The sequence below is a fragment of the Sceloporus undulatus genome, chromosome 4, assembly GCF_019175285.1.
Source record: "Sceloporus undulatus isolate JIND9_A2432 ecotype Alabama chromosome 4, SceUnd_v1.1, whole genome shotgun sequence".
Classification (NCBI taxonomy): Eukaryota; Metazoa; Chordata; class Lepidosauria; order Squamata; family Phrynosomatidae; genus Sceloporus; species Sceloporus undulatus.
In genome coordinates, this window is record NC_056525.1 from 51,106,303 (window position 1) to 51,133,338 (window position 27,036).

Genomic DNA, 27,036 nt, shown 5'->3' on the forward strand with positions numbered 1-27,036 from the left:
GAGTCCTAATGTGGAAAGTTTGGCCAGCCAAACAAAAGCCAATTCTCTTCCCCACTCCCCATTGCAGCCCCATGGAATAAGTGATAAAGATGTTCTTTGTCTGCCTCTTTTTGTTGACAGTATATCAAAGTTCTGAAATCTGGGAGCATCTTTGGATTTAATTGTTTATTTGTTGTTGTTATTTACCTTTAAGTCATCTTTGATTAATAGTGAGTGACTCTATGAATAAAACCTAGTCCAGAGCCTGGCTCAGATCCATCAGGTCAATCCATCTGGAATGTAGTCTTTTTTTTTCCTACTGTTTTCCACTTTATTGAGAATTATCCTAATTTCCAGTGATTACATCCACAGAAAACATTCTTTCTGATTGCCTATCTCTCTTCATATATTCCCTGAACCTGACCAGCTTGGTTTCCCAACCCATTCCACCAGTAAGCTGCTGACTTTTTTTTGGTAGATCAATACACATACTACTACTCTTTCCAGAAGATGTAAATGACTTGGCAAGTCCCTATACAGTGCAGGATGCTGGCTGGTATTTTATAGTTCTTCTTTGAGTTCACATCTGTTTTTATAATGGCCATAAAAGCAGCTGCAAATCAAAACCACACTGTTGCATTCTCAAGGCACAGCCTTCGATTAACAGCTTCAAAGTGAATGGTGCATTCTGCTACAAAGTGAGTGGTGCTTTCTTAATCAGAAACTGATGAGACAAAGGGTAGGTCTCCTTTCTACACTAAGATAGGTAGTCTCTCCCTTTCTCCAACCCAAGAGTTCCAAATCCCTATAGTCTATTGCTTACACAGTACAACTTCGTTTTTATCAATTGCAGTTTTTAAACTTGAAATATGTCTTTGTTGCAAATGCAGCAGGACATACACATGAATATTAAAAATGCACAACACTGGAATTGTCCCTTGGCCCCTACCTATGACTTTGTGTGGCTTTGGTAATAGCTCATAGCATCTTGCATCACAATATATGTGAGGATACAAAAGTTACTACACTAACAATCTATAATTTACTATTAAGACAAAAACAAGGCCAGGAAGTAAGCTGGACTATTACAGATCCCCACACAAAATTATTTTGTTAACGACCTATCCAACAATAGTTGACTTTTCAAAACAGAACCAGACTAGGACCACATAATAAGATTTTGTGCCTTAGATCTAAGTACGTTGGCTGCTTCTTCTAATTTTCCCCTCTAATGGCAAATTTGTCTAGTTGGAGACAGCTGATGGCACCATTGCACATTATACCAGATGTGCAGAAAAGAGCACTAAGCACTATCTTCAAGATATCTTGCATTTACTGTGAAAAAAGGCAGTATCCTATTACCCATGTTATTTTCTGCATCAAGGATGATGAGGTAAAATATATATATATGACCAGCCCTTTTTCAATCAGAATGGGCAGCAGAGAAAATTGTGACTATTTAATGTCCAACATTTCTTCAATATTTCCATTTTATTTCCATGATATTAAGTACCCCTCTTCCCCAAATCAAGCTGTGAAAAAAAAGGAAGGAATTATAATGCTAGAGTTTGTGGGAAGATCCAAACTGTTCTTTTTGGTCTAGCTAGTAGATGTAGCGCACTGGAGTTTTAGCAAGTGAGGTGCAAGGCCTTCCACAGAGATGCATTTCACGGCATGACCAGGAGTCCTCTCTGAGAGGAAGGTCAGCTCTGTGGCTTGGCCTTTTGCACTACACAAGGTGACTACAAACTTTGCCCTCAGCATCTGACACTCAGCCAGCTCCCACTAGCCAAATATTTATATATCCTGTTACAGTTTACTTTCAAGCTCATGCTTCCAGAGGTGTTCTCTCCCATTCTGAAGTAGTTACTTCCCAGTGCAGTGACATATCCTATTACTGTTTGCTTAGCATACAAGAGAAGCCAAGACATCATGGAGTGTAATTTTAGGCCTTTCTTTGTCTACACCAATTAACTCTTCTCATGGGCGGGCAAAGAAGCTTTCGCCTTCATAATGGACTGAGGGCCAAACTAAATGGGATGACAACAGGCTGTCTCTATAAATGGGGACCTGATCCTGTCATGCATAAAGCAGGAGCCAGCAATTTGGATTTTTAAAACCACAAATGTGTGCTATTTGTTAATGTTTTCTCTATGGGGCTCTTACTTGCTGAAAATGGTACATATATATAAGCCCTAAGCCAGTGTCAGTATCATATACTTCTAGCTGAAACCTTGCAATGTTAAGGACAAAGATACTTATTTATTTATTTTATTGAATTGTTATCCCATCTTTCTCCTGACATGACACTCAAGGAAGCTTTCAAGGTTAACAACTAACCACCTGATGGAAAATAAGATTTTTTAAAAACGTCAAATTAAAACATGCTATCATAATAAAACACCATTAATTTAAAACAATATAAAAACATTTAAAAACAAAACAATTATAAAAGAAGGCAGCACATGCACCCCTTCTGCACAATCTGTTAATCACAAAATGTCTGTTAAAGTAAAATGGCTTTGCCTGCAAGGAGGAGAACAGAGAATGGGGCCAGGCAAGCCTCCTGTGGGAGTTGTACAGCCTGGGAGGGGCTGCGGAGAAGGCCTCACATGTCCTCACCGGACAGGCTCTGACAATGGTGGGACTGAGAAAATCTTTCCTTGAGGATCTTAAAACATAGGCAGACTCATATAGGGAAATATAAGTTCAAAACACACTGCAGAAATTATCCAGTTTGAGACTGGATTAACTGCCTTGGCTCAATGCAAGAAAATCCTGGGAATTGTAGTTTATTGTGGCACCAGAGCTCTTTGACAGAGAAGGTTAGATGTCTTACAAAACTACAGTTCTCAGAATTCCCTAGTATTCATGCAGGGGAGTTAAAGTTGTTCCAAACTGGCTTATTTATGCAGTGTTTTTTGGACCATAGTCTTTCAAGCAGTTTGGATCTATACTTCATAGGTCACAACCAGCACTTTGAATTTTTCCAAGAAATGAACTGGTAGCCTACAAAGCTGTTTCAACAAGGGAATTATATGTTTCATGTAACAAGGCACAGAGTTAATCTGCATCTGAAATGAAAACGATGATATTTCAATGGGAGGTTATTATTCTACTTTTCAGCCTTTTAAAAACTTTATACATCTCCCTTTCTAAATGGTGCTTTTCACTACTTTAGCCTCCTCAAATCTGTTGCCCTCAGAATGTGTTAGACTACAGCTCGCATCACTCAGCCTACACATCTGGAGGGCAATGGATGGAAGTTGACACCAGGAGGGTAACATCTAAAGTGCAATGGGTAGAGGGGTGCTTCACTGTTCAAAAAAGGCTGTGCACACTTACTTGGCAGTAACTTCTGAATAGACATGCACAGTTTGCACTGCTAAGCTATTTTTTTTTTATCATATCAGAGTCCTTTAAGAAAGGGGGCAGCAGGGGCTGCTGTAACCACAGGACTACTGCATTAATTACCCAATACAAGCAAAGTGATGCTCAAAATTCTATAACAAAGAATTGCCATATTTGGAACAAGAAATGCTGGATGGACAATCTGGATTCAGGAAACGAAGAGGCACTAGGGATCTTATTACAAACATACATTGGATAATAGAGCACACAAAAGAATTTCAGACAAAAACCAGCCTGTGCTTTATAGATTGTAGCAAAGCCTTTGATTGTACAGTATATAGATCATGAAAAACTATGGGTCACTGTTAAAGATTTGATTATCCTAATGCATAACCTGTACCCTAGACAAGAGGCTACTAATAGGGTAGAAGATGGAGAAATGGAATGGTTTCCAAGGGGGAACAGGAAAAGCTACGTTTTATCACTGTATCTGTTTTACCTGTATGCAAAATATGAGCAGGGCTATTGATGACAGGGTGAGTTGGAGATCTCTGATTCATAGGGTTGCCATAAATCAAAGTCAACTTGGTAGCAGTTAACAAGAACAACAGTTCCAAATGACATGCCTCATCAGCTTCAATGCTCCACTTTGAACAAAGTCCACAAAATTCTTCAACTTGCATGACCAGTTTGAGTGCCAACCTCCATATCACAAATGAGTTCCAAATATCTGAGACTACTTATTCATCCAGAATCAAAGATTAGTCAGGTTGTGCAGTCCCCGTCCCCCCGCCCGCCACCAAAAAAAAAAATAAAATAAAAAATAAAAAAGCTCAACTGATATTTGAACTTTCCAGGATGGGTATATGAAAAATCTAAAACTCTAGAAATAAACCAAGGTAAGAATCCAGCAGATACCCCAGACCTTTGTGGATTACAGTTCTCAGCATTCCTCACCACTGGCTACTGCTGCTGAGTATTGTACTCCAAGCCAGATTATTCCCATCCCTACAGGAAACACACTCTTACTTAATCTAAAATAGCCCCATTATGAAGTTTGTGAGTTTGGGACTGCAAAATCTCTCTTATGATTGCAGTCTTCAGAATCAGGATTATATTGTACAATCACCCTGCCTCAAATGCAAACATTGTTGTCTTCTTCTTCTTGTAAACCTCTGTCTTTCCACAATTTCTTCCATATTAAGCAAACATTAAACATAAACCTACACCTTATGAAGTCTAGTTAAATACTGAAGGGCAGGCACTCATCATAACAGTTATGATCCAAAAGTGTAGGTACCTATATTGGGCCTGGTAGGCAGCTTACAAAGTGAGTTAGAGGTGTGTGTGTGGGGGGGGGGGGGGGAGAAAAGAATTCTAATCTATGCAGTGATCAAAAAGTGACTTGCAATGGTGTATGTCTACTTATGCTTTCATAATTTAGTAACAGGATGCTATTTTGTGTTTCAAACACTATAATGAACATTGAGAATACACACAGCTATAAAAAGTAACTTGCCAATAAACTCTGAGCCAGAAAAAATCTGAATTGTTAAGGGAACTTACTACGAAGCATGACTCTTCCAAAGACTGTGTGGTCCCTGTCCAAAGTGCTGCAGTTCCAGCGGTGGTGACGGAACTGGTGCTGGCATTCCCGAATCCATTCCTTGGCGCCATCCCCTACAGACTGCATAATGTCAGGATAACTTTGGCACAACTGTCGCTGCTTGTTGACCAGTCCAGGGATGTTGTCACAGATCACCCTTGCTCCCAGAGCCCCAATGTACCTGCAGGGATAGAAAGAATGCCTGTAAAAATTATAGCACACACAATTAACAGTTTCCTCAGGGTCTAGCAGCTCTTGCAGAGCCAGCATGCTGTAGTGGTTAGTGTTGGGCTTTGACTTGAGACCAGGGTTTGAATCCCTGGTCAGCCATGGAAATCCACCGGGTGGCCATGGACAAGTCACACTCTCTCAGCTAGCACATAACAGCAAGCAGTTTGATAAATGAGATGGAATGGGAGCGGAGGAGAGAAGGAAAATCATGGACTCCACCAAGGCAGAAGTTTCTTCTTTTCTCAGCTTGACACAAGCTCTATATTAGGCCAGCAACTTGTTAGCATGTTTCGTTCTGTATTTATTTTTATTTGTTTTAATTAAATTAAAATCTGTTTTAGTCTCTTTTAGCACAATGATAAAGGAATCCAGTAACACCTTGTATACTAATAGGGAAGAAGAAACTTGTAGCACAGGAATGAAAAGAATATTCAAAATGGTCACAAAACATGTTTGTTTGTTTGTTTGTTTGTTTAAAGTGTTGAGAACCCCTGATGAGAAGAATCCTGGATTGACAAGCATCTTCATGGTTCAGGACTTATTCTGCACTAAATACACATATAGCTGGTTTGTGTGTGTGTGTGTGTGGGGGGGGGAAATCTGCTAAGGAAGTAACATTTCTATGCAGAAATATTATACAGCTGTTCTCTGCACTGAAAATTCTGTAATTAGAGACTTATTCTGCATAAAATTTCAATGAGATCAATTTTCATAAAAGAGGATTTTTTGTGCAGAAAACCCAGCATTTTCTGTGCAGAGAATGCTGTTTCTTATACAGCAAGTCATGCGAATTCTGTAGTGAATAAATCTCAGATTTGAAATAGGCTTAGAAAACTGCATGAGTTTTGAAAATGTCTTTGCCATTGCTCTCATCTTGGACACAGAGAATTTGAATTTCCCTGGCACAGCAGGGACTTGAACCCTGATTTCCCAGAGGCTTATTCCTATTCCTACACCACTCTGGCTCTCTCTGGCTCTTCCTAGCATATGCTGCGTGGATATTTTCTTAACATGGCTCAGAGAATAGGTCCATGCCTGTGCTATATGGTGACTTTTTGAAAAGTTGAAAAGTTGAAAACATTCCATCAGGAAATCTCTAATAAGAGTTTGGAACAAGTATAAAAGTAGAATATTGCTGAAAATGGCCAAGTGGGTTTCCCCTCATGAGGCCTTTTATAGGAAGGAGATGTTAAAGGACCAGAAATAGTATACTTATAGAGACATTTTGGAAAAGAAGAATGGCATATGGAATTTGAAATCCAGGGAGAAACTGAATGCGGAAGGTTGGAACATTACATCGTTTGCTCACAGACAATTACAAACAAGATTCCAGGAGGATATTAAAATATATGGTTTTGGAAATGAGAATGAATCTGAAATAGGGAAAATTTTAGTAAGAGAAGATAATAATTTGACTAAAAAACTTTATAAGGTCCTTTTAGAATATGACACTGAAGATGAAGCAGTGAAGGTGCAAATGATAAATTGGGCTAAACATATTGGTCATCCGATACAGATGTCCCATTGGGAGAGAATCTGGAAAAATGGTTTTAAATATACGGCCTCACAAAACTTGAGGGAGAATTTCTACAAAATGTTCTAACAATGGTACCTATTTTCGACAAAATCTCGAAAATCTATAAAACTAATAATAACTTATGTTGGAAATGTCGTAAGGAGATAGGTTCGTTCTACCATAGTTGGTGGACATATAAATGGGCTAAGGACTACTGGTCAATGGTGCAAAATACTATTAATGAAATCTTGAATGTTAAAATCCAACTAAAACCAGATTTTTTTCTCTTGGGAATATTTGATGACACAATTAGTAACGAACAAGAAAAAATTATGTTTTATATGGTGTTCCTAGCACAGGTATGTTATGCCCAAAAATGGAAATGTAAAGACATCCCTACGAAAGAGGATTGGTGGTTAAAGTTGTATGATGGGATGATATTAGATAAACTAACACAAACACTGAGAGACAAACCAGAAGAACAATTTTTGAGTGGATGGAATAAAGTAATTAATTTTTTAGAAAATAATAGGAGAAAATGATAGTAGACAGTGATGTTTCCTTGCCTCCCCCCTTTATTTATTTATTTATTTATTTATTTATTTATTTATTTTTCTTTTCTTTGAGATAGGATCCACTGTGTAGAAACAAATTAAGGAAGTCACTTATCCGCAACTTAGTCAACTATTGGTAGGAAGGAAGTTATTGTGTTTGTGTTTAGGATGAGTTGGTTCGAGTGAATCTATGTCTGAAGATGTGAAGATAAGAGATGGTAGAAGTATATGGAAGATGTGTAGGGAATGAGTAGGGAAGGAGTGTATGAGTAGGGAATAGTAATAATATGTATGTTGAAGACTGTATTATAAGGATGTAACTGTGTTGTGGTCTATATGTTTTATGTATGTTTGTTATTTGCTTTAATAAAGTATTTTTAATAATAATAAAAAAAGAAAAGCTGAAAAGTTGTGTGAATTTGTTACTTTTACATTATAAAGACCATTTAGAAGGAAAATATATAGAGTGCCTTAGGTTCATCCCAAGACATTTTGCTGCCTGAGGCAAAGGAGATGATTTCCCTGTCCCCAGCTCACTTCCTTTCCATGTACCAAACATCAACTGGCCTGTCAGCTAAATCTTACTTCAGCGCTAGCAATAGAAGAGCATCTGAATTGCACCTGAGTTCTGCAGATCAGTTTAGAGGGTGAGGAACAGGCCACATGACACACAATTATATCCCCACATACCTTGTCCTTAATTACCCAGAATCTGAAGTCTGAAGTAGCTGCTTCACTGTGCTTAATGCAAGGGTGACAATCATACAGCCCTCCAGATGTTGTTGGACTCCATCTCCCAGCATTCCTCACCACTGGCTATGGTGGCTAGGGCTGCTGGGAGTTGCAGCCAACAGCATCTGGCTACATGGTTACCAATCCTGGTTTAATTACCTTGCTGGTCCTGCTGCGCTCCTACATAATGTTCAAAATCCCTACAACTCTCTGGCTCAAATGCCTGATCTGGCAATAAAATTGCCTGTATTATTGGCATAGAGGAAATTACTCCTCTAAAATCCAGTACTGACACTTTAGCTCTTTTTATACAAAATAATCTATTTTTCTGTGCATATCTAATTCAAGACCCATAACATCTGGATGGTATCAAGCCCTTCCTGGTTGGTTCTGAAAGAATGGGTAGACAAGGCCGGGCAGACAAGGAATACCATGCTTCCAAACAAACCTTTATTTCAGCAATGAAGAGAAACTGGTTTTATCTTAGATTTGACTTGCCTTTCTGCCAGTCTTACAGCCACAGATGGAAATAGGGGGAGTCATGTACAGAGACAGCATGTTGCTGAGTGATCATTTGTTAGACATTATGTCTAACAAAATTATCCTAAGCCAATGCCACAGCTCAAAAGAACATGTAACTTTATGTTTAACTGCTGCTGTTAGGAATCAGTCAAACTGAATAGCAGGATTTCCCAGCGCTGCTAAAAAGCAAAGCAGCAAGGTGTAGATGGAGGGATGAGCAGAACTTTTTAAAAGGGGTCAGCTTGGGTTTAAGATTCTTGGTATATTTTGCAGCATCAGTGCTACTGTCCACTTAAGAAATTCCAAATCCATGAGCTAGTAATTCCAAAAGAGCCTTACAAAACACATTCTTGGGTAATATCTTCCTTCAGTTCGAACCTGTAAGAGTCAACCCTGAAGACTAGATTCTTATTTTAAATAAAATAAGCTTTATGAGCTGTACTCTCATGAATGTAGGAAATGAAAATACTATACATACACATGATTATTAAACCTTTGATTATTTTAATGCTTAATTATCTTGTGTGCCAATCACCAGGAACTCTGGTGGCACAGTGGTTAAATGCCCATACTGCAGCCACTCACTCACAAACCATAAAGTTGTGAGTCCAGTATCAGCAAGGGGGCTCAAGCTCAACTCAGGTTTGCATCCTTCCAAGGTTGCTAAAATGAGTACTGAGATTGTTGGGGGCAATTAGCTTACACTTTGTAAACTGCTTAGGGAGTGCTTAAGTGCACTGATAAGCGGTATAGAAATGTACTTGCTATTGCTATCATCAGCTGAACAGGTCTTTTTCATTCATTCTGGCAACTGGCTTGTAAGGTGGATGATGGAGAGATTAGAACAAGAGATGCTACTTAGTAACATCCCAGGGCATCATTAGGAAGGTGCGGGGTGTGTGGACTGCACTGGGTGACACCTCAGGAGTGGGGAGGACACCTGGTTGGGCCCTTCACCCATTAAAGCTGGGGTGGGGTGCTGCTGCCACTCAGCAGCCCCTTCCAGGTCTGGTGGGACAGCTCGCTGGCTGTGAAAGGGAAGTGGCAGCAGTTGCAGTGGTGTCATGGACTCCTCTTCCCCTATCTGCCACCACTGCCTCCCTTCCCCACCCAGCTGGGTATCAGGTGATGGCAGCTTCTCTGTTCCAGTGTCAGATGTCAACAGCTTCTCTGCTCCAGTGACCTTGGCTGAAAGAGCCTAAGGCCTCGTAAAAGCTCAAACAGGAAGCATAGAGCTGGTTGGAGCCATGGATAGGATGGAGAGTGGGGCTCTCAGACAGCAACAGCTGGGCTCTACCATCACATCTTGTTGGTGCTTCTCCACTGCCTTGAGCTCTCTCAATCTCAGCCAAGAAATCACAAAGCCACAGAAAAGCACAAACAGTAGGTGACAAGCTGGTTGCAGCTGTGGATGGGGTGGGGTTGGGGGCTGATGGGTGGCAGCAACAGGCAGAGGAGAATGGCTGGTAGGTGTGTCAGGCAGCTTGGGTGGGATAGGGGAGGTGGACTGTGAGTGCCCCATACCTGTCTGCTGCCACTTCTCCTTTTGCGACTGAAGCTGATAGCAAACAACACAACTGTAGAGAGAAGGTTCAGTTCTTGGATTGGAGGGTCCATTTTGGCTTCTCTGGGTACCTTCCAGCAGATATGGATCTCCAAGCAAGAGTATGAAGAAGGAGGAAAGCAATGTGTGGAAAGGAAATGTCCATAAATCATGTGCTGTAGAAGTCTGCCTTCCCCAGTGCTTCTAATATTTGATAGCTTTAGTATACTCAGGAATTTAGTATACTCAGGAATTCCCCTCTTGCCTCCCTGGAGTGTCTGCCTGCCTGGAGGTGTGAACGTGAGTTTGCCACATGGGGTGACATCAATTCTAGTGGTGCCACTGGTTACATCTCCTTAACTAAGGGGCCAAACTAAGATTCTGGTGATTACTTTTATATTCCTGAAAGTATTAGAAATATGCCTTGCCTACGTTTGTGCCTTGATGGTTTCAGGCAGATGTGATGTTTCAACTAGAGGCTGGAAACTCACCCAGTATTTTTTTATTTATTACTTCTTTCCTTCAGTTTATATCCCTCCTTTCTCCTAAGAATGGGATTCAAGGCAGGAGTACAATTAAATAAAACAAATACAATTAAAATGTAAACTGAACATAAGAATAAATGATCTGAAACATAATTTTAAAAATACCATTAGAGGAAAAACAGCACCCACCCAGTTAAAAGCTCTTTCTGCAAAGGTCAATTGCTAAAAGCCTTTCTGAAGAAAAGAGTTTCTGTTTGCTGGTGGAAGGACAGCAGGGAGGAGGACAATCAAGTTTCCCTTGGAGGGCATTTGCCCAATCTGGGAGCAGCCACTGAACAGCCCCCTCTTTTGTCACTGCCAAATATGCCTATGATGGTAGCTGTATTGAATGAAGAGGCTCCTTAAAAGTCTTAATGCCTGGGAAAGCTCATACGGGGAAGGATACAGTCCTGAACACCTTCAATCCAAATCATATACAGTCTTACAGGAATTTTTTTGAATCACAAACAGTTTGACTTACTTTTATTTGACTCACAGCACAATCAGTTCATGCAAACTTTTACATGGAACACTTTGAAAAGCAAGCCCTGGAAACAACACCAAAAAAGCCCACAACTTGGTTCTGATACGTGAATGACACTTTCACCATTTGGAACCATGGAGAAGAAGACCTGGCTGTGTTCCTGAACCATCTGAACAACATCCACCCTAACATTCACTATGGAAAAAGAAAAGGAAGGAACACTGCCATTCTTGGATGTCATAGCCATCCGCAAACCGAACCAACGTTTGGGTCACACAGTGTACAGAAAACCTACACACACAGACAGATACCTGCACAAGAATTCCAATGATGACCCAGGACAAAAAAGAAGCACAATCAAAACCCTGGTAGACTGGGCAAAACACATTTGCGAAACCCATTTCTTGGAAGATGAATTGAAGCACCTGGACTGGGATCTACAGGAAAATGGTTATTCCAGCTCAGACATCAGAAGGGCTGCTAGACCCAGAAAAACCCAGAAGGAGTGAAGACAAGCAACCACCCAAAGAAGGTATTTCTGCCATACATCAAAGGAGACACAGACAGAATAGGCAAAGTGGTGAAGAAGCACAACCTCCAAATGGTTTATAAACCGACCAAGAAAATCCAGCAAATGCTACTCTTAGCAAAGGACAAGAGAGACCCTCTCACAGCTGCAGGAGTTTACTGCATACCATGCAGCTGCAGACAAGTCTGCATAGGGACCACCAAATGCAGTGTCCAAACATGAATCAAGGAACATGAGAGACACTGCAGACTAGGTCAGTCAGAAAAATCAGCAGTAGCAGAACACAGTACAAACTATCCTGGGCACAAAATGCTGTTTGAAAATATTGAAACTCTGGACCATGCCAACAACTAACGGGGTCAGAATACACAGGGAAGCAATTGAAATCCACAAACACTTGGACAACTTCAACAGGAAAGAAGAAAACCTCAAAGTAAATAAAGTTTGTCTACCAGTCCTGAAGAACATCAAAACCAGGACTCAGCAAATGCAAATGAGAAACCACTCAGGGTCAGAGGCTTTTCCAGCAAACAATGGCCCGGTACAGATGGGGCTGAAACCATGCCGTCGTCACGTGCTAGGGTTGCCTCGGGGTTGTGTAGCCACACACCCCTCAACCCTAGCAAGTGACGAGGGCGTCACAATGGCGGTGCCCTGTATACATGGGCACCACCATTGTTAAGCAAGTGCTATGCGGTATTTGCACAGCACCACACAGCGGTTGCGTAACCAGTGTGCCACAGTACGCCAGTGGTGCACATGTTACGCTGCTCCTGTGGCATAAAAAGAACCAGCTTTTCACAGGTTCTTTTTTCTCTGCAGGGAAGCTGTGCGTTTTGGCGGCTGCGGTTTCCCTGTGGGGGGAAAAAGGCACCAGCAGGCCTCCCTTTTGGGGAGGTTTTTACAGGGCCGATGATCACCAGTTAGCAAACACTAGTCCTCTTTTGCACATCCTCCTACTCTGAGGAGGCCATCAACAACAGAACAATACACAGATTAACATGGGAATCAATCTTTCTCACCCAGGGTCACACAGTATATATATACCCACTTTCTTCCAGGTTAGCATTCTCTGAAGATGCCAGCCACAGAGCCTGGGGAAGCCTCGAGAAGAAACTCTTCTAGAACATGGCCACATAGCCTGAAAAACCCACAAAAAACTATGGATGCCGGCCATGGAAGCCTTCAACTTCACACAATCAGTTCATGTTTACTAGGGATGATGTCCCTTGGACTCCAAAGAGACTTAGGGCCCAAACAGACAGGCCAGAATAAAGCTGCTTTGGGTCACTTTGAAGGTATGCTATTTAAATGATGCATGCCTTCTGAGAGGTCGGAAGCCACACCAAAGCCATGCTCTAGTCCTAAGGACTGCAGCATAGCTTTGGTGCAGCTTCTGGCCTCTTGAGATGCATGTGTCATTTAAACAGCATACCTCCAAAGTGACCCAAAGCAGCTTTAATTTGGCTTGTCTGTTTGGGCCCTTAGTCCCAAAATACTGTGCATACAATTCCTCCCTTAGATGAACAGAACTTCACCATTTCACTTGTCAATATTCAGTTTTCTGGGCTCCCTTAACTGGGCCCAGGAGGCATCACCACAGATCTTAAAGTAACACAGACAGTCACGTAAAATGTGGAATTTTCCATATCCATCAAAGAGCATCTTTTCACTCCAGACAGAAAGCAGTAATTTTTAGTTTTTTAAGCTGGAGACTGACTTTTGCCACATACCTCTGAAGTTGCATTTCTGGCTGAAAAGGGAACAATTTGGGCAGGGTTCAAATGTTTCAAGTTCCTAGACTGGAATTAAGGCCCTCCCTTTAATAATAAGGTGGTGGTGGTGGGGGGGAGAGAAACAATATGCCGGGGCCATATTTCACTGTCTATCTCACCATCTGCTATCATTTGTATTAGTCATGGAGATAGCTCACAGCCTTAGGAAAGCTCTGCAAATACAGACGAGGGCCCGTTATTTTTCTCCTTTTAAAATATTTGGTTTAAACTCTGGTGAGAAGTTGAGGTCATCTAGGGCTGGCCTGGTGGATAATAAACATTGCTCCCCACAGCCTTTGCAAGGGAGGGCTATTTTGGCTAACACACATTATTTTCACAAGCTGGCTCATCAACTGTTCAGCAGCCAGCAAACACACAGAGATGGTGGGGAAGAAGAGGCATCAGAAAATGAGAGCCTGTAAATGTTACTTTTTTGGGATCCCGCTGACTAGAGGATTCTGACAGCTGGAGTCTAAGGTTTACATCCACCTATTGGTCATCCAAAGAATAAACCCAATGAATCAATGGGAACTTGATAAACCAACATTTATATAAGTTTCATTGATTTAATGGGGACTATTGATTTAATGAGGACTATTGAATTTAGACATTTAAAAGTAACTTCTCCAAGCTCTCCAGAAAACATTCCCTTATTAAGTGTGAAACAGAGTCCTTTGGAAGTTGAAAGCCCAAAAATATTACAGTGTAATTCTTCAACGCTGCAACATTTCACGAATGAAAATCAGGACACTGAGCATCACAGTGTGGTCAAGGTGGCAAACGTTATCGAGGAAAAACACACAAAGTAGGAGAGGTTGTAGCAATTTGCTTTTGCCTGAATCTATTGGTAAGCACAAGATTCAACCCGTTCCCTCTCCCACCCCTACTGAGTACAAACTATTTTTGCACCTTGAACTCAGTTTGTAGCAATTGAAGTGACCTGAGGGCAAAGGTGGGTGGGGAGGAAAGGGAATTGATCAGGATTGTGCCTGTCAAATCAGGACAATTGGAGAGTAGGGGATAAGTGTTTATGACCTTTATCCCATTTCTATGGGTTCTTCTTGAAATTACTGTGGGAGTCTTGGTTGTTTTTTTGCTGAAACAGAAAGACTACTACTTGTCTTGGAAATTGGCAGGTATGAGAAAAGATGGAATGTGTGCAAAACGTAAAGGACCAGGGGATTCAGTTGTGATTTTACTAGATAGAGAAGTTGGATGTAGCTTCCTGTCTGGTTTGGATCAAAACCTGGTATAATATGCTACTGGCGGCAGGATGTTTTTTTGACCCTTATGCTGGAGAACAGGAAAAGTTGAGAATGACCCTGTTCCCCCATTTACTTAGTGGCATCTTACCACAGCGTGTGTATACAACCACTTGAAAAACTGCTCATCTATGATGTCCTGCCAAAGGGTGAGGAGAATTTTACTGCTCCCCAGCTTCCTGACTTGGGTGCAGATGTGTGGTAAAAGTCTCACCACTTTGCAGGATGTTAGTGACAAGTGGTTGCATGCACAGTGTGGTAAAATATCACAGTGAATGGCCATTTTTCTTTCTCTTCAGGGTTCTTAAAGAGAAAGCAGCAGAAACTGTACTGGAATAGGGAAGAGGTGGAAATCTGTAGCATATCCTCCAGCATTTCACAGATCAAAACCGGGATACATATGTCCAAGCAACATCAGAATGTGGTCAAGATGAAAAAGATTATACTATAAATGAAGAGGAACACACAAGCTAAGATAATTTAAATATTTTTCTGCAAAATGAAACCCACTAACATGTTATGTCAACACTTGCGTAAGTTCCCTTGATTCAATAGGTCTACTTTATTTGGAATCAACAACTGAATTTGGCCCACAGATTTCAACAGAGAATATATACTTCCACATCTTATTATAATAGTACCTCAACTGTATATATGAAATCATGTTTGTGCTATATGTTTGAGATGTTCAACCAAGAAAGATCTTTGGAAAGCCACAAGTCTTTTCTACATATTGTTGTATCTGGTTTTCCACTCCCAGATGGTTTATGTTGCTCTTCCCCTTTAAACTGGCTAGGTACATAATTCCATGTGCCAACTTGATCCATATGTTCTGTTTTCCACATAGGAAATCACCAGTTTCTATGCAAAACTATTTATCCATACCTTGAATCCTACTCCCAACTGGAGTAAGCCCATGGAAGTAATGGGATGTACCTAAGTGTTGACTCATCAGTCAATGTTTAATTAAAAAGGTCTACTCTAGGATCAGAGAATCTTAGCAGATTATATCACAGGAAATCTGAGCCAGGATAGGCATGGGTTGTAACCATCTGGAACCGATATTGTTGCATGGTCAGGAGCCTGGCCAGTAGGCAGCCCGTATCCAACTTGAGCTTTTCCAGCAGCTTTTAATGAATGAGATCTTCCTGTTCTTGAAAAGGAGCTGGAGAAACCTGGGTTGGGGCTCCTCGCTGTGCAATGAGGTCCATTCCAGACAGTTACAATCCATGTCTATCCCAGCACAGATTTTTTGTATAATAATGTCCTTAGAGTTGGAAGGGACAAAAAGGGCCATCAGTCTGACCCTCCTGCCATGCAAGAATACAAAACTACAGGCCGGTACAGACCGGCCCTTTCCAACGCCCTCGTCACGTGCTAGAGTTGCTTCGGGGTGGCACTTCCAGATGCCCTTCAACCCTAGCACGTAATGAGGGCATCAAAATGGCAGTGCCCTGTACACATGGGAGCCGCCATTGTTACGCAAGTGCTGCGCAGCATCCATATGGTGCCGCATGGGGCTTGCATAACAAGTGTGCCAGTGGTGCACTTGTTACTCCACAGGGAAACCACGCGGTTTGGCGGTGGTTTTGGCGGCAGCGGCAGGGTGCCGTTTTTTGGCGCTCTGTACTGTGCCTACAGTATTCCTAAAAGATGCCCATCTAACATCTGTTTAAAGAACTCCAAAGATGGGGAGTTCATCACCCTCTCAGGCAATCTCTTCTACTGTCAAATCACTCTTACAGTAAAAAAAAGTTCTTCTGAAGTTTATATACTGAACTATAGATTGACCTCATGTATAAGTTGAGGGTAGGGTAACTATTTGTGCTCACTATAAAGACGGGAGGGATGAGAAAGTAGAGGGGGTTAGTGTTTCCAGGACAGATTACACACTTGCTTTTCACAAGAATGATTCCTTTTAAAGATAAGAATTAAAGTACTTACATTGACCCATGATTAAGTCAACTCATGTTTTTTGGGTCATTTTTTTGACTAACATTTCTAGACTTATGCATGAGTTTATACAGTAATTTGAATCTGTTGGCTTGTGATCTAGTCTCTAGAGCAGCAGAAAGCACATGACATCCCTTCAGATATTTAATAACAGCTCTCATGTCACCTCTCTGAATTCTCTTCTCTAATTGGTACTAACAGTAGAATTCAGGCCCATTGTTACAGTTACATTTGTTAATGTGTTAAGATGTTCCATACCTTTTAAATCTATTTGAATTATTGCTTGGCCTGAATCCTGTATGGCAGTTATAAATGCGCATGCATGATTTTACATAGTCATGGTCGCTGTGTAGCCCCTAGTTTAGGGGGAAACATAGAGACTGTAACAGTTCCTCAATCCCCATATAACAGGCAGCAGCTGTTGCACTCAAGAGTGGGTCTGTTCTCCTGTCACTCGTGAAGCTGCTGGCTGATGCTTCCACTCACTGTCCTGCAAGTGATCTCCAGTGTGCAGGAGAATCATGACAGGGACCTGATTTTTTTCCTGTTCCACCAAAGCTCATTCACAAGAGGGGGGAAATGGCAGGCAGCTGTTTCCTGAATAGACCTCTGTTGATCATAGCAGATGCTGCCTGGTAAGTGGGGATGGCTGTATGTGTCAAGCTGGAATTCACTGCATAGCACTGTAACTACAATAATTACACATAGGTAAAGATCGTGCTGGATCCTGTCCTATGATGATTTTATTTGTATGCTGCCCTAAGGTCTCATGATGAAGGGTGGGATATAAACATTTTTATAAATAATACGCTACCTCTAAAAATACAGGACATTATTTATTACTGTGCCTTTTTAATATACTGGTTTTCAAAGTTCTTTATATATGGTACCTATTGTTTCTAATAATTTTACTATGAAAAAAGTAGAACAGGTTGATCAAAGCAATTTGCACCAATCACACTATTGTTCATTGGTCAGAAGATTTTACTATTTTAGTTATACATGAATTTCTAGCACTGCAGTAACTTATGTTGAGCATTTACAAATACAGCTTAGGTATCCAATTAAAAGGTGTAGGCAAAATTACAGAGAGTATGTGGACACAGCAAATATGAAAGATTTACAATGTGTTACTTTCTGTGATGCTGGAATTTAATAGATGGCAAGTGTAGTTCCAGTTCACCACTGCAAGCAAACCTTCTTCTGAGTGTTTCAGCAAAAGCTCAGATGCTGCACTTTTAGCTAAAAGTGACAAAGACAACAGTGACAAGGTTTAACATACTTCCTGATGTGCCAAAACAGTTAAACAGCTCTTAAAGTATGGCACAGAAAGACACTTTAATCCACTGAAATTGTAGCAGAACAAGAACCTCTGAGTGGAAGATAGTACTTGACAGGATAGAAACTAGATCATGCTTGCTCACTGTGTGCAGGCTCACACCTCTTGCTGAATTCCCATTAACTAGGAAATCAAAACATCACGGGTCTTTACGTTACTTTTTATTAGATTTGAAAAGTATAATTACAGATAAAGAAACCAGGAAAGTAAAAGAAGAAAAAAGAAAAAATAGAAGGGGAGATACATTGGATAGAAACATGAACTAGGCATATATTCACAATCATTGACTGTATTTCCAAAAATACAGTTGCCATCTATAAAATTCTACAGTCCCTGTTTACAGCTGCGAAATATTGGAGGTTATGGTGTAAGCCTTATTTCATGCCCATTAAGATTCAGGGATTGCTGGGAGAGGATCATGAAAGCTTCTACATTCATCAGCTAACTCCATTGAGATCACTATTTTTGAGCCCATAGTTCTTGGAAAACAGTCAGTGGAATAAAAATTATCTCCCTACATCAGAGATAAATAGATGGTATCTCTCCCTACAGCAGAGATAAATAGATGGTATCATTCAAGCTTCAGTGTGGGTAGCATACAGAAAAACCAAGAATCATGGGTTGTGCACCCCTGTTCTAGGGCACTGCACACTTGATAAGTGTCTCAAGAGTAAACTGTTAGTACAGAAATGCTGAGGAATATCTATATAGAGGTTCAGGCAAGTAAGTCAAACTGGGCTTTGGAGGATGGCTGCTTCTCAGCCTAGTAGTCTTTTACAGAGGAAACTCTTACTTGCTTGGTTATGTGAAGCCATGAAACAGAGCCTTCTTAAGGCAATTTTTCAAGTATGATATTTGTCCACAGTTCATGCAGGGATCCAACGATTTACGCTTTTGTCCACTTTTGCAGCCAAGGGTCTTGACTGAGACAAATATTATTTTAAGGATAAAGCTGAGGAGAAAGAGAGAGAAAGGGAGCACAGGAAGGTCACTAATTGCTTAATTTTCCTGCCGTCCACCTTGCCAACAAAGCCCTACTTCCAAAGCGCCAGCTTCATGCTGTGTGAGGTGATTACTGTCTGCAGTGATAGACCACAATTTTTAAGAAGACCTGTTTTGGGACTTCTCGGCATGTAGCATTAGCAGAAATGTTCCATTATCTGCCTCATACAGACATAAATAAAGGCCCAGAAGAGAATGGGAACCACCACCAGCAGCTGTTTCTATATGATATAGAGCAGAAAAGTGCAAAAGAAACAGGGTGGTAGCAACAAAAAATATACATCCTCCTCTGATCAATCTGGGAACAGGTTTTTTTTTTAATTCACCAGCAACAGCCTGACCTGAACTGTACCAGGCCAACACAACCATTGGATCCACAAGCATCATCTAGGTATTCCAGGAATAGAGATTGAATACCTTCTATCTGCAGCCCTTTCCTGCCTGTTTGTGGGAAAGTCCATCCAAGTCCATCAAAAGCAGGAAAATGATATGAGTATCTTATCAATTACCAATTCTTGTTCTGTTTCTACAAAGAAAGTTGGATAACTACAATGACATATGCTGATCCTTGTGTTATTTGGAAAATCTCTTTTTTCATATTGTCAGTGTATAATTGATTCTGTGTATGTATGTGTATGTTTTCCTTATAATATAGTATGTTTTATATGGATAATTGTTATATGTCAAATTATGTTTTATGTGTGTGATAAATCAATGAAGATACTATTTTTTTAAAAAAGCAAGGAATGGGGGTTAGAATACTGTCTGGATAATTACAGTTTCCTGGCTTCTCCTGTTTCTTGGATTCAAAGGTAAAATGGCCATGTGTCCTGCTTCAAAGAAGATAGTCTTCCATTTGACAGTATTCTTCATTTGAACAGACAGACACACAGGTTACTTGGTAATAGTTTTCTCACTGTGGTGAAATGGATTGTACTTCTAGTTAAGTTATACTTGTTATTTCTAAATTTGCAACTATCTATATAAATTAGCATAGTTAGAGTTTATGCACATCATTACCTTTCCCCTTTTTCTTGATGCACTCCCTCTTTGCAGGGTGATAAATAACTAACCACTCTCTTCAGCAAACTGTGGAGGATTTGACATTATTATGTCCTTCTGCTATACCTGAAGATGTATCTGCACAGAGGTATGTCACTTGCATCCTGCTGTAACTATCATTGCTCCCTCCTAAGAGGGAATGTAAGATTTGTAGTGTCATGGGTATTTATAAAGTGACAAGGTACCCTTAGGAAAAAAAGATTCAGGATTGAATTAATTTAATTCAGTAATGCAGTCAGGTATTAAGGCTACCTTGGGAATTGCAGTTCAGGAATGTGGACTAGAATTCTCTAGCAATGAAGTCTAAATAGCTCACCAACTACAAGTCCCAGGACTTCTTAGTATGAAGCCTTGGTAATTAAAGTGGCATGACACTGATATAAAACTCAGTAGTGTAGATATACCCTGACAGTCTCTCAGCATGTGTGCATTGCTGTGAAAATGAAGGGGTGCAGCTGTTACTGAATTAAGCAAAAATGAATTAAACTGATGACAGTGGGACCAATTGGGATCGGGTGAGGTAAGGGAACAGTTCAAAAAATGTTCCTGATCATATATAAAGGAGACTGAATGATCTGTGTAAAGAAAAAAAGAAGTTAACAAAAAAGATGATAAAAGAAAGCAGTGAATTAAAATCATAACAAAAATAATTTTCTGTATTTAACATAGGAATAGTCATTAGCTAATAAAAATGTAAATACTGTATTTCAGTTGTGCATATCAATGAAATTCTGAGGTCAGAAGAGGTCATTGGGTAGAAATTGTTCTTGGTTAAGATTTTTCCACACACAGGAGAAGGTGCTGCAGAAGACAAGATTCATATCAGATGCTAGACAAGATAAGATTGGCTGGGCTGGCTAGGGTTGCTGTGAGCTGAATTCTAATAACATCTGGAGGGCTGCATGATTCCCATTCCAAGGTCTCAACTCAATTTTTCATCTCCACTATAATACTTCAACGGAATAAATTGACAGATGGTAAATCAGCAGAAATGGAGGTCTGATTGATTCTGGAGTTTGGTTGAATAGGATTAAGGTCATAGATTCTTTATGAAACTCTGAGCCAAAGTCTGCCACGGGAGGATCTGAATGCTTGCCAGTCTTCCTCAGGCTGTTACCCTTCTAGGAATGTTGAACTACACTTGTAGAGCAATACATCAGGAGAATACCAAATCAGGGAAGTCTACCTTTGGCTGCATGCTGACATTACTGTTTAAATGAATTATTTTTTATTCTCCTTATTTACTCATACTTCTTTGCTACATTGTTACCTCTAGTGATGTTTTAGAAGTGGCTAACATATGTGGGTAACAGAAACAAATGTGAAATCCAGCCAAATCTATACAGGCCACATAGTTGGGGGTGGTCAAGAGCTTGAAACCTCTTCTCAAATTCTAAATTTAAGTTAGTAGAGTTTTAGGTGTGTGTGTGTGGGAGGGATAATGAGAGAGAGAGAATGAGAAATACAGTGGTACCTCGGGATACGAATTACCCAGCTTACGAATTTTTCGGGATACGAAAAAATCCCATAGGGATTTATTGTTTCGGGTTACGAACGTTTTTTCGGGTTACGAAAAAACGCCGGCGCTGTTTAAATGGAGCCGCGGCTTTTTTCCCCATTAGCGCCTATGGCAATTCGGGTTACAAAGGTTTTTCGGGTTACGAAATTAGCCGCGGAACGAATTAATTTTGTAACCCGAGGCACCACTGTAGTGGTACATGCCCAGAAACACTTGTTTCTTTATACAGTCCATACATAGCCCTCCATACCCATGGCTTCAACCAACCATGGTTTGAAAATATTCAACACCCCCATCCCCCTAAAAGAAGAAGCTAACCTTGATTGGTTTTGTCATTTTATATAGGGGATGCCATTTTACTATGCCATTGTATATAATGGGATTTGAGCAAATATGGATTTTAGTATCCACGGGAGGTCCTGGAACCAAACCCGAGCAGATGCTGTAGTTTGTTCACATATCTGAACTGGCCTCTTGCTATAGAAATATTTCAAGGCTGTGTTCAAAATAAATTTTACTATACTGTATCTCGGTGAATAAAATGGTAATGAAATAATAATAATAAAAAACCTAGTCCTGACCTAACCATTAGATAGACTGAAGCAGATACCTCCGGCACCTGATTTTTGTGCCATAAAAATGAAGCAAATTCTTATATCATAATATTATTTTTTACTACTAGGTGATGCTTGTCCAATTTTCTGCCTCTGTCATCAAAATAACCTGGCAGGCATTTGAGAATTGGGTTGGCACTATTTATTGCTCTCCTTCTGATAGAAGAATGACTTGGGCTGGCCAATTTTTATTTTCATCAGGGCATTGATCTACATCTACCTGTACAACAATACCATTTAAACCAAAGGTATAACTAAAGCCCATTTAAACCAGAGGAGAGTCCAATTTGTCTCTGGGCTCTCCACTTCATACTATGCATCTGTGGAAGTAGCCTCAAGTCTATGAAAGCTCATGTTACCAGATTGGGTCCAACCTATTTGCGGGATTGCCTCCTTCCATACAACCCACCCCACACACTTAGGTCCTCTGGGAAGAACCTCCTTCAACCAATAAAGACCAGGTTGCCCGCGGTTATCCAGAGGGCCTTCTCATTGGCCAATCCCAAATTATGGACTGGCCTGTCGAAGGAGATATGGAACATTACCAATCTTGACAGCTTCGAAAGGGCTGTCAAAACAGATCTCTTCTGACAGGCCCTCCCTGAATAATTCACCTGGTCTCCAATGAACACAGACCATCACAGAGAACACCCAAACTGCCCATCCCTTTGTCTATGACTGGCTTGATTGTTTGATTATTTGATAAAGCGAGGCAAATGCAAAAAACCTGGTTTTTCCAGACACTAGTTCCCTAGTGGTTCTTTTGCTTTCAAGAGAACAGGCTCAGAATTATACTCAACAGGACATTCTGCTAAATGAGCAGCACTTCCCATTCCATACTGAGAGGCTGAGTGGACTGAGAGTTGAACCAGCACTGCTGCTGGGACAGCATTTTCTACTTCATCCAAGAGTGGCAGGTTAGCTGAGAGGTTATAGGGTAAGTCATATAACTTCTGCAGTTGTGTTCTATGTCAGTTTAGGGGCTGTACAAACAGCCCATTCAGGGGCAGCGTCATGCTCCAACCCGTTGGAAAAAAAAATCCCTCAAAAGCGGCTTCTTTTCCTAGTGCTACAGGGGCACCATAAGGGCCGCGGCACAACCTTATGCCTCTCATTTGCAGCACCATTTAGGCGATGCTCATGAGCAACATCATCATGGCATGCCCCATCTGTACGGGCACACACCAAGATGACACCCGGGGCACGCAGTAGGGTTTCTGAAAGTGTAAACACTCAGCCCCCGTGCAAACCTAGTTTGGGTCCAGGCCTCCGCAAAGTGCTGGTCTGTCCAGGCCCTTACGTCTGGTGCTATGTCATATGGCATCTGTTATCTGAAATGGGCTGCCTTACTTTGCCTAATGATAATGACTCTTAGCAGTGAGGGGTGGGGTGGGATGGATCAATTTTCATTGGATCTGCCATGCAGAGGATTCTGATTGTCCTGCCCTGTGTGGTTGTGATTTTAAATAAGCAAAAGAGACAGGTTAAATGCACACACACTTTTGATATGCTCTGTAATAAGGCCCTTTCAGGAAAGACTGAAATATATTTTGAAATGTATTTCCCATCCTTCTCCTTTCCCCATTTTGAATCTCTTTTGGAACTTCTCAGAAGACTCCATATTAGAAATGCCTTGCTATATGACATTTTATTGCATGTCCCTCTATTCTCCAAGGCCCTTTTCCATAAGTATATTACCAATGTAAATCTACATACTCAATTGCCACGGGCTTGCTGACTTCATGGCCCTTTAATACAAGCTGCTCTTGCTACAGTTCTCAAGGAAACAGAAGAAAACTGCCACACATTTCTTCCCATTTATTGTTGTTGTGTTGTGTGTTTTTCTTCCTTGTAAGAATCTGCTGGCTCTTCTTCCAATAAACAAGGAGAATCCTAAATTGCCTCTTAGATAAACACAACAATCAGAGACAGCCTTGTCTATTTACTCAGCAACATACGCTTCATTTTAAACCCCAACAAGCAAGCATTCCTGTCAAGCACATGTTCCCATGAGAGAAGTGGCCAGTCAGAATTTTGGGAGATTCATCCACTGGTTTTATTTGCTATCCTGCCCCTGTTCGTGGGACAATGACAATAATTTTCTGTTCTATTGATCAGCTTAACAACTGGTTGAACACAGGATGGAAAACATGCAGTTGGTAAAACATGGTTCTGAGGGTAATCCCATTGACTTAATGGGCCTGCTCTAGTCAGTACTAACAACTGGATTTAGGTCATTGCTATCAGGGGTGATCAGTACCATTTTTTTAGAGGAATAACATTGTGTATTTAGATGTGTTGAGATGTTTAACTAGAAAGCAATCTCTAGAGTAGCAAATCTTACAGAATAGGTTATGCTAATCAGGCATGCATACATTTATTTATTTATTTATTTATTTCATTTTTATGCCTCCTTTTTCCCAGGAAGGGACCCAAGGCAGCTCACAAGATGTGTCTCCCAGAATACTATATACACTCTTCTATTCCTGATATACAGGCAATCACATCCATACCACAGTCATAGCTCCTTTTTGCCATGTGTGCAGCCCCATCATCCATTGTTTTACACAAATGAACAAACAAAAGAGAAAGTCTTCCATTAAGAACAGTTACTCAGTTAATTCAAATCAAGAAAGTATAGCCAAAATCCAATTTTTAGGCCCAATGGGAGTTATGCCTATTGATTTTCCAAGTTTCCACTGATTTTATGGGCCTACTCTAATTGAGGCTGACAATAGGATTTAGTCCTATTGTTTTTAAACAAGTTAGGATATAAAATCCTGGGTTGAAGTGGATTTGATTGTCTTGTTCTGAAACTGTTTTCTACATTTCCAAGTTCAAATGAAATGGGCAACTATAATTCAGTTCTTGGGAGGAGGAACAAAAACAAAAAGTCATGTATGTATCTCAGACAATTAAGTCAAGATACAATTATCTGGGCCAACCTTTGAGTCAGGAAGAAAGAAAATGCGATGTGCTGTGGAAACTGTTTGCCACAAGTTTACCACACCACCACATAGAAATCATTAAGGGTTTATTCTAAAAAGAAAAGACAAGAATGGCTGCCTCAACCACAAAAATGATGTATGAACAACTAGTCATATTAAACAAAACCAGATGCTATTCAGCGTTTGTTCTTCAGTTTTGGATAAGAGGACCATGTGTGGTCTTTAATATACTCTTAAGTGGCCCTTGTAACCTTCATGAAAATAATGAATGAACAAGCTGGGGAAATGGCAATTTCTAAGCAAGAAACCAAAATTTTCAGTATGAATTTTTAAAAGTTGAAACTGAACAACAGCTGCCCCCCCCCCCATTAGCTTTACTGGTGGGTCTGCTAGATATGTCAAAGGACTGAAAATTAAAGAACTGACTGGATTAAGGAAGTGTTCAAAGTACAAAGGAGGTCTCATTCAGGAAAAAAACTGCAGAAGAGGTTACTCTTTAGTTGAGAAGAGGGGAAATTTTTTTCATAATAGTTCAAACCATATAGAATCAACTTGCAGTATGAAAATCTGGGAACCTTTCAAGACCTTTCATCAGCTGTAAGACAGTGTACAATTCTAACATGGTTCTTAGTTTAGGAAAATCAGTGCCAGTTTTTGGTATTTTCACACAAGTCATTCCACTTCCCAGCTAGGGTCAGTGATTTAAAAATGATGCTACTTTCAGATGTTCTCAACTTATAGTGTCGCACAAAGAAGGTCACTTCACCTTTCCTCATGGCATGTCCTGCCCCAAGGAGATATCAAAAACACTGATATAGAGGAATTCCTGAACAGGAAATAATATTAGCTTAATGGTACAAGCAATTTGACAGTGGGGCCAATCTAGACATGGGACAAGTTTCCCATTGACTCTGGAGTCCCCCACCTGTTCGGATTGTTCTGGATTTCCTGCATTGACCAGAAAGTTGGATTAGATGGTCTCTGCAAATTTACCTCCAGCTCTTATATTATGGTGTGATTCTATAACATGCATATTCATCTAGCTATCTCTGTAGTTTAAATGGAGCCCTGGTGGCGCAGTGGTTAAATGCCTGTACTGCAGCCATTCACTCAAAACCACAAGGTTGCGAGTTCAAGACCAGCAAAAGGGCCCAAGCTCGACTCAGGCTTGCATCCTTCCGAGGTCGCTAAAATGAGTTCCCAGACTGTTGGGGGCAAATTAGCTTACTTGCTAATTAGCTTACTTGCTGTTCACCGCTATGATCTTTGGAATAGCGGTATATAAATAAAACAAATTATTATTAATTATTATTAAATGAGTAAGCACACATTCAATAAAAAAGAAATTGGTGGACACAGAGATAATGGTATGCATACTCAAGCACATGACCACATACATATCTATTGCTGTGTCCTTTACGTGAAGGCAAGATTTCATTCAGTGTCAGCCGCTGGCTTCCATAAAGGTGTTGTGGTGAACCCACTCCAGGTTTTCGAATTTAAAGAAGCTAATCAAGATATGAAACAGTTTGGAGAGTTTGCCAACTTATTTAAAATTCAAATTAAAACAGAGTGGATTTACCACCTCACTGATATGAATACAAGAATTCACCCCAATTTCATCTGTCCAAAATTCACTATGATAGGAAAAGTGTTTCACCCAGAACCATGCAAAATTGACCTTGATCTGAGATAGCCATCCCTTTGCTGTTGATTTAAATGTACTTATGTTAAAATAGGTTCCATTTGGAAAGGGTGATAATATGTTATGATGATATAACTGACTTAGTAACAACTGGAACTAGATTCAGCATACCAGCAATGCATGTTGCATATGTAATCTGATTTAAGTCCCAATTATGGGGGGAAAGAGGGATATAAATAAATATAATAATAAAAACCAATAACTACTCTCACCCTATTGGCCAACTCTTCCCATTCAGTTGGTCTCTTTAATCTTAAATTATTTATGGATTTACAGCCTTATAAAA

The 27,036-nt window shown here is 40.4% G+C and overlaps 1 protein-coding gene across 3 annotated transcripts in view; it reads right to left on the reverse strand.

The window, feature by feature from the left end:
* The window catches only part of WNT2B (Wnt family member 2B), a 76,882-nt gene that overhangs the window by 21,303 nt on the left and 28,543 nt on the right, over positions 1–27,036 (reverse strand). For 2 of the 3 annotated variants that reach the window (XR_006103781.1, XM_042466022.1), the window contains exon 2: positions 4,897–5,117. Coding sequence is in view for 2 of the 3 variants with exons in the window: in XM_042466022.1 (XP_042321956.1) it covers positions 4,897–5,117 (221 nt within the window). In the remaining variant the exon portion in view is untranslated. Of the gene's footprint in view, positions 1–4,896; positions 5,118–10,015; positions 10,209–27,036 lie in introns of those variants that run through there. The other variant, XM_042466024.1, reaches the window with a different exon arrangement.